We start from the raw sequence: 12,069 nt of genomic DNA on the forward strand, positions 1-12,069 counted from the left end.
GGGACACCTCAAGCGAGATTGCCCTTAGGCATCTAAGCCTCCCCGGCTCCATGTCCAGTCTGCAACGGACCACACTGCAAGAGAGACTGCCCCCAGAGGCGCAGGTCTCCAGGGTCAGACTCTCAAAACAATCAGGACTGAAGGCGCCGGGGGGTCCCCACACAAGCTCTCATCCTAATTACACCTGAGGAACCCCGGGTATTAATAATTGTGGGGGGCCAATCCGTCGATTTCCTTTTAGATACTGGAGCAACTTACTCTGTGCTTACTGAAGCCCCTGGCTCACTTTCTTCCCGATCTGCTTCCATAATGGGACTGTCTGATGAGCCAAGAGGTATTATTTCAGTTATTCTTTATCTTGCAACTGGGATTCTGTGCTATTTTCACATGAGTTTCTGATCGTGCCAGAATCTCCCTCACCCCTTTTGGGAAGGGATATACTGAGCAAGGTCCATGCCTCTGTTTTCATAAATATGGAGCCCTCCCTTTCTCTCCCTCTAGTTGAACAAAATGTAAATCCTAGAGTATGGGCTGATGGAAAATCTGTGGGTCGACCACAAAATGCTATTCCTGTAGTTGTTAAGCTCAAAGACCCGCACGTATTTCCACATAAGAAACAGTATCCACTAAAACCTGAGGTTAAGGAAGGGTTAAAACACATCATCGAAAATTTAAAGGAGCAGGGACTATTAATTTCCTGAAACAGTCCCTGCAACACTCCTATTTTGGGTATAAAGAAATCAAATGGCAAATGGGGACTAGTTCAAGATTTCCAAATAATAAATGAGGCTGTAGTTCCTTTACACCCCATGGTGCCTAATCCTTATACTCTATTGTCTGAAATTCCTGAATGAGCCAAATATTTCTCAGTACTTGATTTAAAAGATGCCTTCTATTCAGTGCCTTTGGCGGAGGAAAGTCAATTTCTATTTGCCTTTGAAGACCCTACACAGCCAGCTTCTCCGTTAACTTGGACAGTTTTGCCCCAGGGATTTCGTGACAGTCCTCACTTATTTAGACAAAGTTTATCATGGGATCTACAAAACTTTTAATAGCTGTAAAGCGGTGGCATTACAACATGTAGATGATATTTTGCTCTGTGCTGAGACAGAGGAAGCTTGTTCACAAGCCTCAAAAGGTTTCTTAAACTTTCTGGCAGACTGCGGTTACAAGGCATCAAGAGAAAAGGCTCAGCTTTGTCAACAATCAGTTAGATATCTGGGCCTAATCATATCAGAAGGGACTAGGGCCATAGGCCCTGAGAGAATTAAACCTATACTAAATCAAAGACAAAAGAGAATTCTCTCCTTAGTTCATATTTTTAAAACGTTGCAAAGATAGAAAATAATATAAATTGGATCTTACAAGTTTGCTGAAAGTGTGCAAACATTAATGTCACTGTTTTAATTTTGCTAACAGAAATTTTAACACTAAAAAGGATTTGAATGACTTCTTGAAGAGAGCAAATAATTATTCTAATTCTTTATGCAATTTAGAGTTTTCACATAATTTGAACCAAGGGAAAAATAAATCTTATTACAACAGTGTGTTGGAACACCTGATGAGCAAAAGAAAAAGAATTCCTATACATAAATGTGTTTTCTTGTTTTATTTCTCTTTTCAAAGTATGAATCATCACTCCTTTATGAGAAGAGGGCTGAAAGGAGGACAAGAGACTCCACCTATGTGTGCCAGGACAGAGGTGGGCGGAGTTTGTGAAATAATAATTTTCATCTTCAGAACTGTACCCATTACCTACTCCTTTAGCTGTTGGGAAACTTTTCAAAGTGTTGCAGCTGGCAAAATCAGCTTAAGACAACAGGTTGTTTTCATTTCTGGTGAAAGCTTGTTGTTCCATCACTCAGTTGTCTGATTCTTCGTGACCCCATGGACTTTAGCCTGCCAGGCTCCTCTGTTCAAGGAATTTTCCAGGCAAGAATACCAGAGTGGGTTGCCATTTCCTTCTCCAGGGGATCTTCCCAACCTAGGGACTGAACCCATGTCTGTTACACTGGCAGGCAGATTCTTTACCACTGAGCCACCAGGGAAGCCCCTTCATGAGGGTTAAATTTTAAAATGCCCTCACATTATTTTACAGTAATTGAAAATGGTTGGATCTATATTATATATGTTTCAACAGTGCTAGCCTGCAATTTAGCGATATCTCTGGGATAAAGAAAAACAAACTCTATTTATTTGGTGTATAGTCATCTCGTTTTCACTGGGGTCACCAGTCAGTTCACCTGTGACTTAACTCCATCCATCCTCCCTGTGCAACCCCCAGCCCCATACACACACACACACACAACTAATACTTAGGTCTGGTAAAACTTGAACACATTACAGTTAAATTCTCGAGACCTTAATGTATAATGACCTAGACAGCAGGCACAAATGTTAATTGAACAAATAACTTCTGCCCTTTTTATTGCATCAACTTTTAACTGTGTTTATGTCTATCCTTAAAAGTTTTTCTAAAATGAGTTTTTGCTGAAAAGGATATAGAAGACATTATTCATATCATGAAATAAGGTTAGGAACCATAAAATTAAGATCTTAAAACATGTTTCTTAATTCTTAAGTTGCCATAAAACTCACATTCTGAAAAATCTGAAAATTATTTTGCTTGGGGATTGCTTTCAAAGATTAGCTGAAAAGAGATTAATAGCACATTCTTTGGAGAAGGCAATGGCACCCCATTCCAGTACTCTTGCCTGGAAAATCCCATGGACGGAGGAGCCTGGTAGGCAGCAGTCCATGGAGTCGCTAAGAGTCGGACATGACCGAGCAACTTCACTTTCACTTTTCACTCTAGTGCACTGGAGAAGGAAATGGCAACCCACTCCAGTGTTCTTGCCTGGAGAATCCCAGGGACAGGGGAGCCTAGTGGGCTGCCATCTATGGGGTCGCACAGAGTCGGACACGACTGAAGCGACTTAGCAGCAGCAGCAGCACATTCTTTGCAACTGATTTTATGTATTAATCAAAAACAGTTAAATATCAGTAATTTCATATAGTTCCACCTGATTAGAATCATTAGATAGCTGCTGCTTCTGCTGCTGCAGCTGCTAAGTCGCTTCAGTCGTGTCCGACCGTGTGACCCTATAGACGGCAGCCCACCAGGCTCCTCTGTCCCTGGGATTCTCCAGGCAAGAATACTGGAGTGGGTTGCTATTTCCTTCTCCAATGCATGCATGCATGCTAAGACACTTCAGTCATGCCCAACTCTGTGCAACCCTATGGACAGCAGCCCTCAGGCTCCTCTGTCCACAGGATTCTCTAGGCAAGGATACTGGAGTGGGTTGCCATTTCCTTCTCATTAGATAGCTGAAAACCTGTAATATTTATACATCAAGTGAAACAATCCAAGCCTTTGTATTCCAAAGAAAAAAGCCTTCGAAGGAGAGAATGACCTTAGCTACTCTGAAATACACTAAAACTACAACACATATTCAGCACCGGGGTTCACTGAGGAAGCAATCTACGGGTGAGGCTCAGGAGTTGGGTTCTGACTGAGCTTCCTCAGTGCACGTGAAAGATGGGTGTTAGAGTAGCAGTTAGATAACTCTGGGGTAACAAGAAGCAAAGATATTGTTTAAAATAAAAATCCAAAAATGTCATGTTGGTCATTAATTTAAAAATCCCATTCCCCAAAGAACGCTGCGCTTGTTCACCTAGCTTTTGTACCTTCCACAAAACGTGCTGAAAGGCAGTGAAACTTCAAGAGTTAGGAAGAGGCAGAAAACTGAGTAATCAGCCATCTCACAGGCAATAATCTACTGAAGAGTAACATTGGCTTTAAGTCAGAAGCTAACTTAATTATTTTATATAGAACATAAACATCCACAGCCATTAAACGACTTTACGAAAACTAGCCATGTTGAGGCTTCCCTGGTGTCCAGTGGAAGTCCACTGGCTGACTTCAAGCAGCCAATCCACGGGGAAGGGGTTCAATCCCTAGCAGGGGAACTAAGATCCCACATGCCATGTGGCACTGCCAAAAGATAAAAAACAGGAACAAAAAACTAGCCATGTTAGCAATGATACATAATATTATCATAATACATGATATGTATCATAACACATGATACTTTGAAAACAGGTCTTAAAACTGAAACATTAAAAAATTGTCTCTTATTTTCTAGTGGGGGCATCCCACATTTTCTAGAAGAAAAAAAAAGACCCAAACAATAGACATAAAGAAAGGCCTTCAGAGCAACAATGCACTTCCCTCAGAAAATCACAGTAATCCTCATTCAGAATCCTGTAGTGCTTTTTATCCTAAGGTACTGAAATTTAATCAACTCAGACACTATACACAACTCTGAGTCTCTTCTCATTTTTTATTTTTTAAAAAAGACAGATTTAGGATTTCGTAAGAAATTACTGTTACATTTTTTTTAATCTGTCAAGTACTACAGTAATGGAATAAATAAATAAGATTTTTTTTAAGTTCAATGTTTATAGACATATTTATAAAAAAATGACTGAATTAGCAGACATTAAATAATGCTGACACACCAGGAGGGGTTTAGGCAAGGAAAGGCACATCATTCCACCACAAGAGATAAAGACCAGTCGGAAGTTAATGACCAGCCAAAGCTTTAGGTCTTGTGGTAGTTTTCCTAGCTCTGGAGGGTCATTACGGTGGAACCTTCTTTATGGTACTTAGCTGAAATAAACAGCAGTTGGAAAATTTTACTTGGTGACCTCAATGTATTATTTAAAAGAAAGCACTCTTGTAATATGTCTGGTGTGTGAGGAGGGAAGGAACAAAAATCCAAAAAGGTTTGCTGATACTGGAAATCCTATTGACATATTAAAGATTTTTTAAAAAAAAGTAAAATAAGGTTAATCGTCTTGACTGGCTGAACTGGAATTTTTGTAGTTAACAAAGTTAAAATTCCACGTAAACACTCCCTTTCTTTTAAACAGACAGTGTACAGATAAAAAAACTGCAGTATTTCACTTCAGATGAAACTATATGCCAATATTTAGGGAAAAGGATCTTAGATGATTTGCTTATTTTAGATAGCCTAAGTCCTTGAAGACAGCACTGTATCTCTGGCTGACTGGCTGTCTACAATAGCAAAGCGAATATAAGTTTTGACAATGATAAGAGGTTTCCCAAAGAAACTGTAAGTTCCAGTTACACAGATACAGTTACATTACTGAAAAGTCTAATAGACGTCAGCAGAACTTGGTATGGGTCAACCTCCTACTACCAATTTTCCTCACAAATTTGTGCCAAGACTCTACCCATTTTTCTCTGTCTGGATTCTGAACCTAGATTAGTTTGACTAAAAGATGGAATCACCCAGGTTCCATTTAAATTTTAGTTGTGTTGAGAAACAACTGTCTGCATGAATAAATAAAATGGATTTTCAGGATAAAATGGTATATCCACACAAAAAAAGTTAAATTAAAAACAATTCGGGGGAGGTAACAGACAATATTAATATAAAAAAAAATCATAAAAATGGCAACTGTAAAGCAGGCAGCTTCCCACTCATGCCACACGATATGCCTTCATTAAGGTGTACTCTTTCCGGTTGGTATGAGCAGCCCAGATGAAGAGAGCAGAAGCCATGAACTGTAAGGGAGCTGACACGCAAGCCAGGCAGAAGGACCATCCAAATTCACCAGACACATTCTCAGGCAGCTCCAGTTTCTGGTGGAGTAGTTCAATTCCAGCAACGTAACAACTCACTGAGCCCAGTGTACACAGACCTTGGAGGAAAATTTAGGGGGAAAAAAACAACATAGCTAGATAAGAGCATGATAAAAGGCAGCGACATGTGGTCCCTAAGGCGACAAAGAGGTAACTAAGTTTGAAGAAGAGACCCACCTGCAAGGAGATGGAGAATGCCTGTGGCGATGGTGGGATACAAGCTTCGGCAGATACAAGCACAAAGTCCAATCAAAGCCCCAAAGCACATCAAACCTAGACTAACAAAAGGTAAAAGGAACTGGCAACGCCAAAGATCTGATTTCAAAAGAGAGAGAGAGAGAGAAATGAAATGTTACCATTTCAGTTTTCTCACAATGGCAATTTCTTTCATATTCTGTTAGAACTTTTCTCAAAAAGTGAGAATGGGGTACTTTGATATTGAGGCTTTTTTCCTAAAGCACATTGTTCAAAACAGTGCTAACTTTCTTCTGACAAAAGCAAAAAGACACTAATAGTTAACTATTACTGAGGGCTTCCTATGTATCAGGCACCGTTCTATACATGCTTTGTGTATTAAACCTCCCAACATCCCTATGAAGAAGGTACTATTACCTCCATTTTATAAATGAGGAAACTGAAAGAAGATAACTTGTAAAAAGTAACACAGTAAGTGGAAGAACCAGACTGGAAGCAAAACCTTCTGGTTCTACATACATATTTAAGTCCCTATAGGATCTCAAGGCAGGAATAACAAGTAAATGAATAGTGATTATAAAAGACCTGTTAAAAGAATATACACAAAGCACAAAGCAGAGGATCTAGTATATACCAGGCACTCAAAAAATGGCAGCTTTAATTATCATAAAGTCCCTCAACAACATTGGGAAAAAAGCTGATGACTTTCCAAAGCACCCCGTTCCCTTTTCAAACTATGTTAATTATTATCAATGTAGGAACATCAACTCTGAACCAAATTTTACCTGTTAGGGCTAGTTTTTACTTTCTGGAACTACATCAATGTCTTTTTTCGAACTTCCCTTCAAACTCTGTTAGTAACAAACTTCCTATGCATTGACAATGCAAAATTGAATACTTGCCATTTATTCAACATCCCCTCTCATGAAACGGTCATTCTTCCGGGCAGGTTCCAGTAACTCTAATAGCCTAGAGACTAGGTCCAAATCTGAAGATAATATTTCCCAGGCAGCCTGACCATCAAGGAACAGAATGCTCTTAATAAGGACTTTCATTTTTGACATCTACACTTTTGATACCACCACCTAAGACTAGAGCAATAGTTTTGGGAGGCCTGACACTTAAGTTGACTCATGTAAAGCTTGCAGTCAACTTTTTTCACATATCCCTAGCTGAACACAGAAAAATGAAGTGTTTAACTTAAATATAGACATTTATTATTTATTCCTATAAATTTCCTCTTTAAACAGGCCTATTAATAACATCTTTTGGTGAGTATAGATTCTGTCACCCAATGTATTAGCTGCTCAACTTCATATCTGCAATTTGTTAAGTACATATCTAACTTCTAAAATATATTATCAAGAGGACAGAGTTTGTTGGGATAACATTAAAGATCTTATTTCAAGTTGACACAATGTACAATGTCATCTTGTTCCAAAAACTGAGTTCAACAAAAGACATATAAAGTTATTTTCCTTTTTTTCCCAACAAAGTACTCACAGGTCCGAAGCAGATCAATCCCACTATTGTGGTTTCCAGGCTCAACAAATTTCTCCATGAACTGCTCATTTAGTGTGAAACTCATACATTTTGTGACCATATCAAATGATTCTGGAATAAGAAAAACAACGATTGCTTGTTGTGTTTTGGTTTGTTTTAATTTTAAACATTTAACAAAAATCTGTAATTATTCTCTGAAATAAAAGGTGATGTGGAAAAATGTTCTCAGGAGAGCACCCTCTTTGGCCCTGAGTGACACACAGGACAGACTAATGCCCAAGAGACCAATAGTTCTCAGCAGCAGGTGTGACATAGGTACAGGAAGGCAAAAAAAAAAAAAAAAAAAAAAGGAGTAAAATGAATGAGAATAGACAGTAAGATGACTATGAAGGAGGAGGGGACAAAGACTAAAATAGAAACTTTGATCCTTCTCCCCCAAACCTATTCCATCAGTCTTGTTCCCCATCTCAGGTAAACGATAATTTCATCCTTCTCATTCCTCAGACCAGAAACTTTATAGAGTCATTCTTGCCCATAAGCATTTCATCAGGAAATCCCACAGGCTCTACCTTCAACATTTATCTAGGATCAGGCACTGCGCTCAGTACTACCACCCTGATCTGAGGCGTAACCATCTTTCACATGAACTGGTTCAACAGCCTCTTAAGTCTCCTGGCTTCCGTCTTGCCCAGCCACCTGTCTGTTTTCAACACATCTGCCTAGGTGACCAGATTATCTTTCCTCTGCACAAAGCCCCACAATGGCTCCATCACACTCAGAGTAATATCCAAAGTCCTCATCACACCTACAGAATCCTGCCTGATTTGCCCTACTCCCACTCCCAGAATACATCTCTGACAGTCTACCCAACTCTCCCCAGCCCCCTCCCTTCCAGCCTAGGGAATTCCTTGCTGGTTCTTGAGTATTTCAGGCATGCTCCCACCACAGGGCCCTTAGAGTCATTCCGTCCATTCTAAATGAGTCTTCTTATTTCCACAATTACCCACAGGGTCAACTCCTTCACCTTTATCAAGTCTTTACTCAAGTGGTGTTTTCCTGCTGCAGCCTATCCTGCCTTTACTATTGAAGAACATAACTTATATGCCCACCAACATCCCCTTCCCTATGTACTTTCAAATCCCCTTTATTTTACTCTATTTTTCATAGCACATCACCTTCTACTACATAATTATTTATTCTGTTGATACTGTTATACCTATTTGTTGTTTATTGCCAGTCAGCCCTTATTAGAATGTTAGCTCCCCAGGACTAGGGATTTTTGTTTTTTTCCCTAACGTACACCTAGCTCCTAGGCCCTGAACATGAAAGTGTGCAATAAATATTTGTTGACTGAATAATAAATGATTGCTAAGATTCAAGTATCAAGTGTTCCTATGCTCTCATAAATAGAACTGAACATTTTAAATAAAATTCAGCCAACTTTCACCTCTTTCCGATCACTTTCTTTTTTGTATAAAATCACACTATCATCCTTCTGATGTACAGTATTTCGAGCCTGTTGTGCTGTGATTTGAATACAATGCTCCCGACCAAGAGGCCAACTAGTCATAAATGGAAACAAATTTATAAAGCTGTTACTTGCAAAGAACTCTAAAGCTTCCATCTTAACAACTAGAAATTAAAAATTTTCAATGCTAAGAATGCTTACAAAATAAACCTGAGAGGTAGTTTCTTAATTTTTTTTATTCTCGTAATGCATATTTTTAACCTAAAAACTCCATCAAGATTGTTGTAAAAAGGTCTTAAACAAGGAGATTTAAACATAGAGTTGGCCAAATTATATCCTCAAGATTTAGAGGGCAAATGATAATATCTACTAAAACACAACTACATATAAATGACTATTAATTCATATGTGTTGACTTGATTTTGGATACTAGTACTTTAACAATTACCAAGTATTTAAAATCTTCCAAAGTACTTTACTAATTATATTCTCATGACATGTGTAAGATTAATACAACTATTTCAATGTGTGGCTAAATAAGTACAAAGATTTAAAATGGCTTTCTCCAAGATAAGGAAAGTTACTCATTCAACCAATATTAATGAGTACAATGGTAATTAATTAATGGAAACTGAGGAGAGATGGTGATAGGGAAAAAGAATACATAAGATTTATTTCTTTGGGAAGAGAAAGAACCCACAGACATTCTTGTACATAACTGGCCATCATCGTATCACTTTCTCTATTATTGAGTAGCCATTGCAGAAGACGCAAAAGATGTGAGCTCAATTCCTGGGTGGCGAAGAACACCTAGAGTAGGAAATGGGAACCCCCTCCAGTATTCTTGCCTAGAAAATACTATGGAGAGAGGAGCATGGCGGGCTACAGTCCACGGGGTCACAAAGAGTCGCCCACGATGCAGTGTGTATGCGTGCACACGCAAACACACACACACACAAAGGAGACAAAAAGTTAAAATAAGACAAATACCTGTCCTTTCTGGCGGGCTATACCAGTACGTGTTTTGGGGTATAGTGATACACCGTCTCCACAATCCCACTGTGCCATTATATCGGAAAAGTGCATCACTGTAAGTCTTTTCATCTGCCTCATCACTAGCAAAGTCATTCCAGATGCTTTTGTTCAAATCGCTGGAATTTTCTTGAACTGGACTCCGATACTCATACCAGAAGTCTGTGCCAATTGAGGCTGCCATGTAGATGGTAGAAATGAGGCTAAGTACACAAGCAATTACAAACGCTGTAGCAAAACGGTTATCCATTCTGGCATTCAGACTGCTCTGTTTAGAAGTTGAAAAAGAAGAAAAGTTAGACTTCAAGGACAAGTACAGATTTTGAAAGGAATTACGTCAAAATCACCCTTTACCCTATTCCCCATCCCATGGCTCTTTAATGTATAATCATTAATGAATTTTTTTTAAAAAAAGAAGCAAGCATGTTTTAAATTAAGTTCAAAACAAAACTCATTATCATGAAAGTACTTATTGAATGCTCACATACCCAGGATGCTACGGAGACAGAAGTCTTGTTCTCTAGTCTATCACCTGCACACTAAAACAGACAACACTGAAATGGACATACACATTACAGATACAAACAGCAGACATGCCCAAAGTCAGCAATGTACCTTGCATACATTTTTAATGACAGACTGCAGAGCATTAAGCGTTCTGGGTCTGAGTGTGAAAAAGGCATAGGAAAAGGAAGCAGAGGAAATCGGCTCCTCCCAGTTTCCTCTGAACAGGGAAACCTTTTAAAACAAGGTAAAGAAAGAGTAAGGAACTATTTAGAAGACAGCTGAAAATGTTAGCCCAGAGAGAAAGGTTGTTTCAGGCGCACGGAGGAGCAAAGAGAATAATAATATGCAGTAATGCTAGATACCAATCTGCCCCTAATCCATTAAAGCTAAGCCAAGCTCCCTTCCGCTGTCAAAGTCTTCACTCCTTCCTACCTACTCGCCCAGTTCCTTATACTTTTGAACCTTCTTATCTGCAAACTAAAAGATCCTCAGCCGGAAGGAAAACTCTGAATTAGGCAAATATTAACACTCCAAAGGCGTGGACTGGGCTGAATGGCAAGAGTAAATGGCCGCAGTACAATGACTCAAGGCGGATCAAGCTGAGTCAAATACTGCAAATATATACCATGAACCGCGCCAAACACCTTAAAAAGGAGCTCGAAAACAAGCTCGCAAACTGGGGTTGCTGAGTTTGGAAAATGGCAAGTGACTCAGGAGAGATCAGAGCAATCACAATCGTTAACGATGATAACTCCAGAAGTTGGGTTTGTATTTTTATTCTTTTTAATTCTTTTTCATCCTGATGCTCTCAAATGACCTTAAAAGGTCCCGAGCACCAGGAGCGGCGGTTCTCCCAGGCCGGACGCCTGGAGCTGTCACCTCGCGGGTCGCACCCTGGGGCTGGGGGTGGTCGAGACGAGCGGGCGGGCTCTGGGGCGGGGCAGCCCTGAGCTGTCCCCGGCCAGGGGCCCCAGATACCCGAGAAGGCCCCTCCCCGGAACAATCAGCCAAGGGAAAAGCCCGGCGATAACCCCCCCACTCAGGACCCACACGGTCCGGGCCGCGCCCAGGGAGGGGGCCCCCTCTTCAAACTGCTGGAAACCTCGAACGGCTACACGACCCCCGCCCAGCGACGTCGGCCCCGCTCACTCACCGCCCATCCTCCTGCTCCGCCAGCTTCGCCCTCAAGCTCAAACCACAGCACCCTACTCTCTCCGCGCCTCCTCTGACGCACTTCCCTGCAGAGCCCGCCCCCTCCATAACTCCCGCGCCTCCGCCTCCGCCTCCACCCCGGGCCGGGCCTGGCCCCGGAGCCGAGGGGACTTGTGGGAGTTGTAGGAGGGACAGAGGAAAAGCTGCGGGGGGGCGGCAGACGGCATTCCTGGCTCTGGGCGCGGCGCATTGTGGGAGATGTAGTTCAGCTTCCGAGGTGCGCAGAAGGGAGGTCTGAGCTGATTGTTTCTTATATTTTACTACGAAGGTCCACCGACTAAGGCGAGGTGTTTCGGGTCACTACGGATCATTAATTGTGACTAATGTGACTCAGATTTTTCCAGTTGTGCTTTCCCTACCACCACCCTAATTGTGAAATAACAATGCGATTATCCTTTTAAAATATTAACCCAATAATTTTAAAACTCTCCTACAGGCTCATTCCCATTGCACCAGGTACTTTCTGGTTTTATGGCTTAAG

General features: G+C 40.7%; 1 protein-coding gene across 4 annotated transcripts; it reads right to left on the minus strand.

The window, feature by feature from the left end:
• Window positions 1–4,323: 4,323 nt before the first annotated feature.
• On the minus strand, window positions 4,324–11,684 carry CLDND1 (claudin domain containing 1). Of its 4 annotated transcripts, none has more exons than XM_044940745.2 (6): window positions 11,530–11,612; window positions 10,358–10,408; window positions 9,828–10,137; window positions 7,370–7,480; window positions 5,849–5,986; window positions 4,324–5,730 (listed from the first exon to the last, which is right to left on the minus strand). In XM_044940745.2, the coding sequence occupies exons 3-6, from the start codon at window positions 10,117–10,119 to the stop codon at window positions 5,510–5,512; spliced, it is 762 nt and encodes a 253-aa protein (XP_044796680.1). In that variant the 5' UTR covers window positions 10,120–10,137; window positions 10,358–10,408; window positions 11,530–11,612; the 3' UTR covers window positions 4,324–5,509. The 4 variants fall into 4 exon arrangements, with proteins under 4 accessions (XP_044796680.1, XP_006047869.2, XP_044796678.1 ...); XM_006047807.4 differs by having other exon boundaries at window positions 10,358–10,401; window positions 11,530–11,607; XM_044940743.2 differs by having other exon boundaries at window positions 10,358–10,423; window positions 11,530–11,584.
• Between the last annotated feature and the right edge of the window lie 385 nt (window positions 11,685–12,069).

Source organism: Bubalus bubalis, chromosome 1, assembly GCF_019923935.1.
Source record: "Bubalus bubalis isolate 160015118507 breed Murrah chromosome 1, NDDB_SH_1, whole genome shotgun sequence".
In the NCBI taxonomy this organism is placed as follows: Eukaryota; Metazoa; Chordata; class Mammalia; order Artiodactyla; family Bovidae; genus Bubalus; species Bubalus bubalis.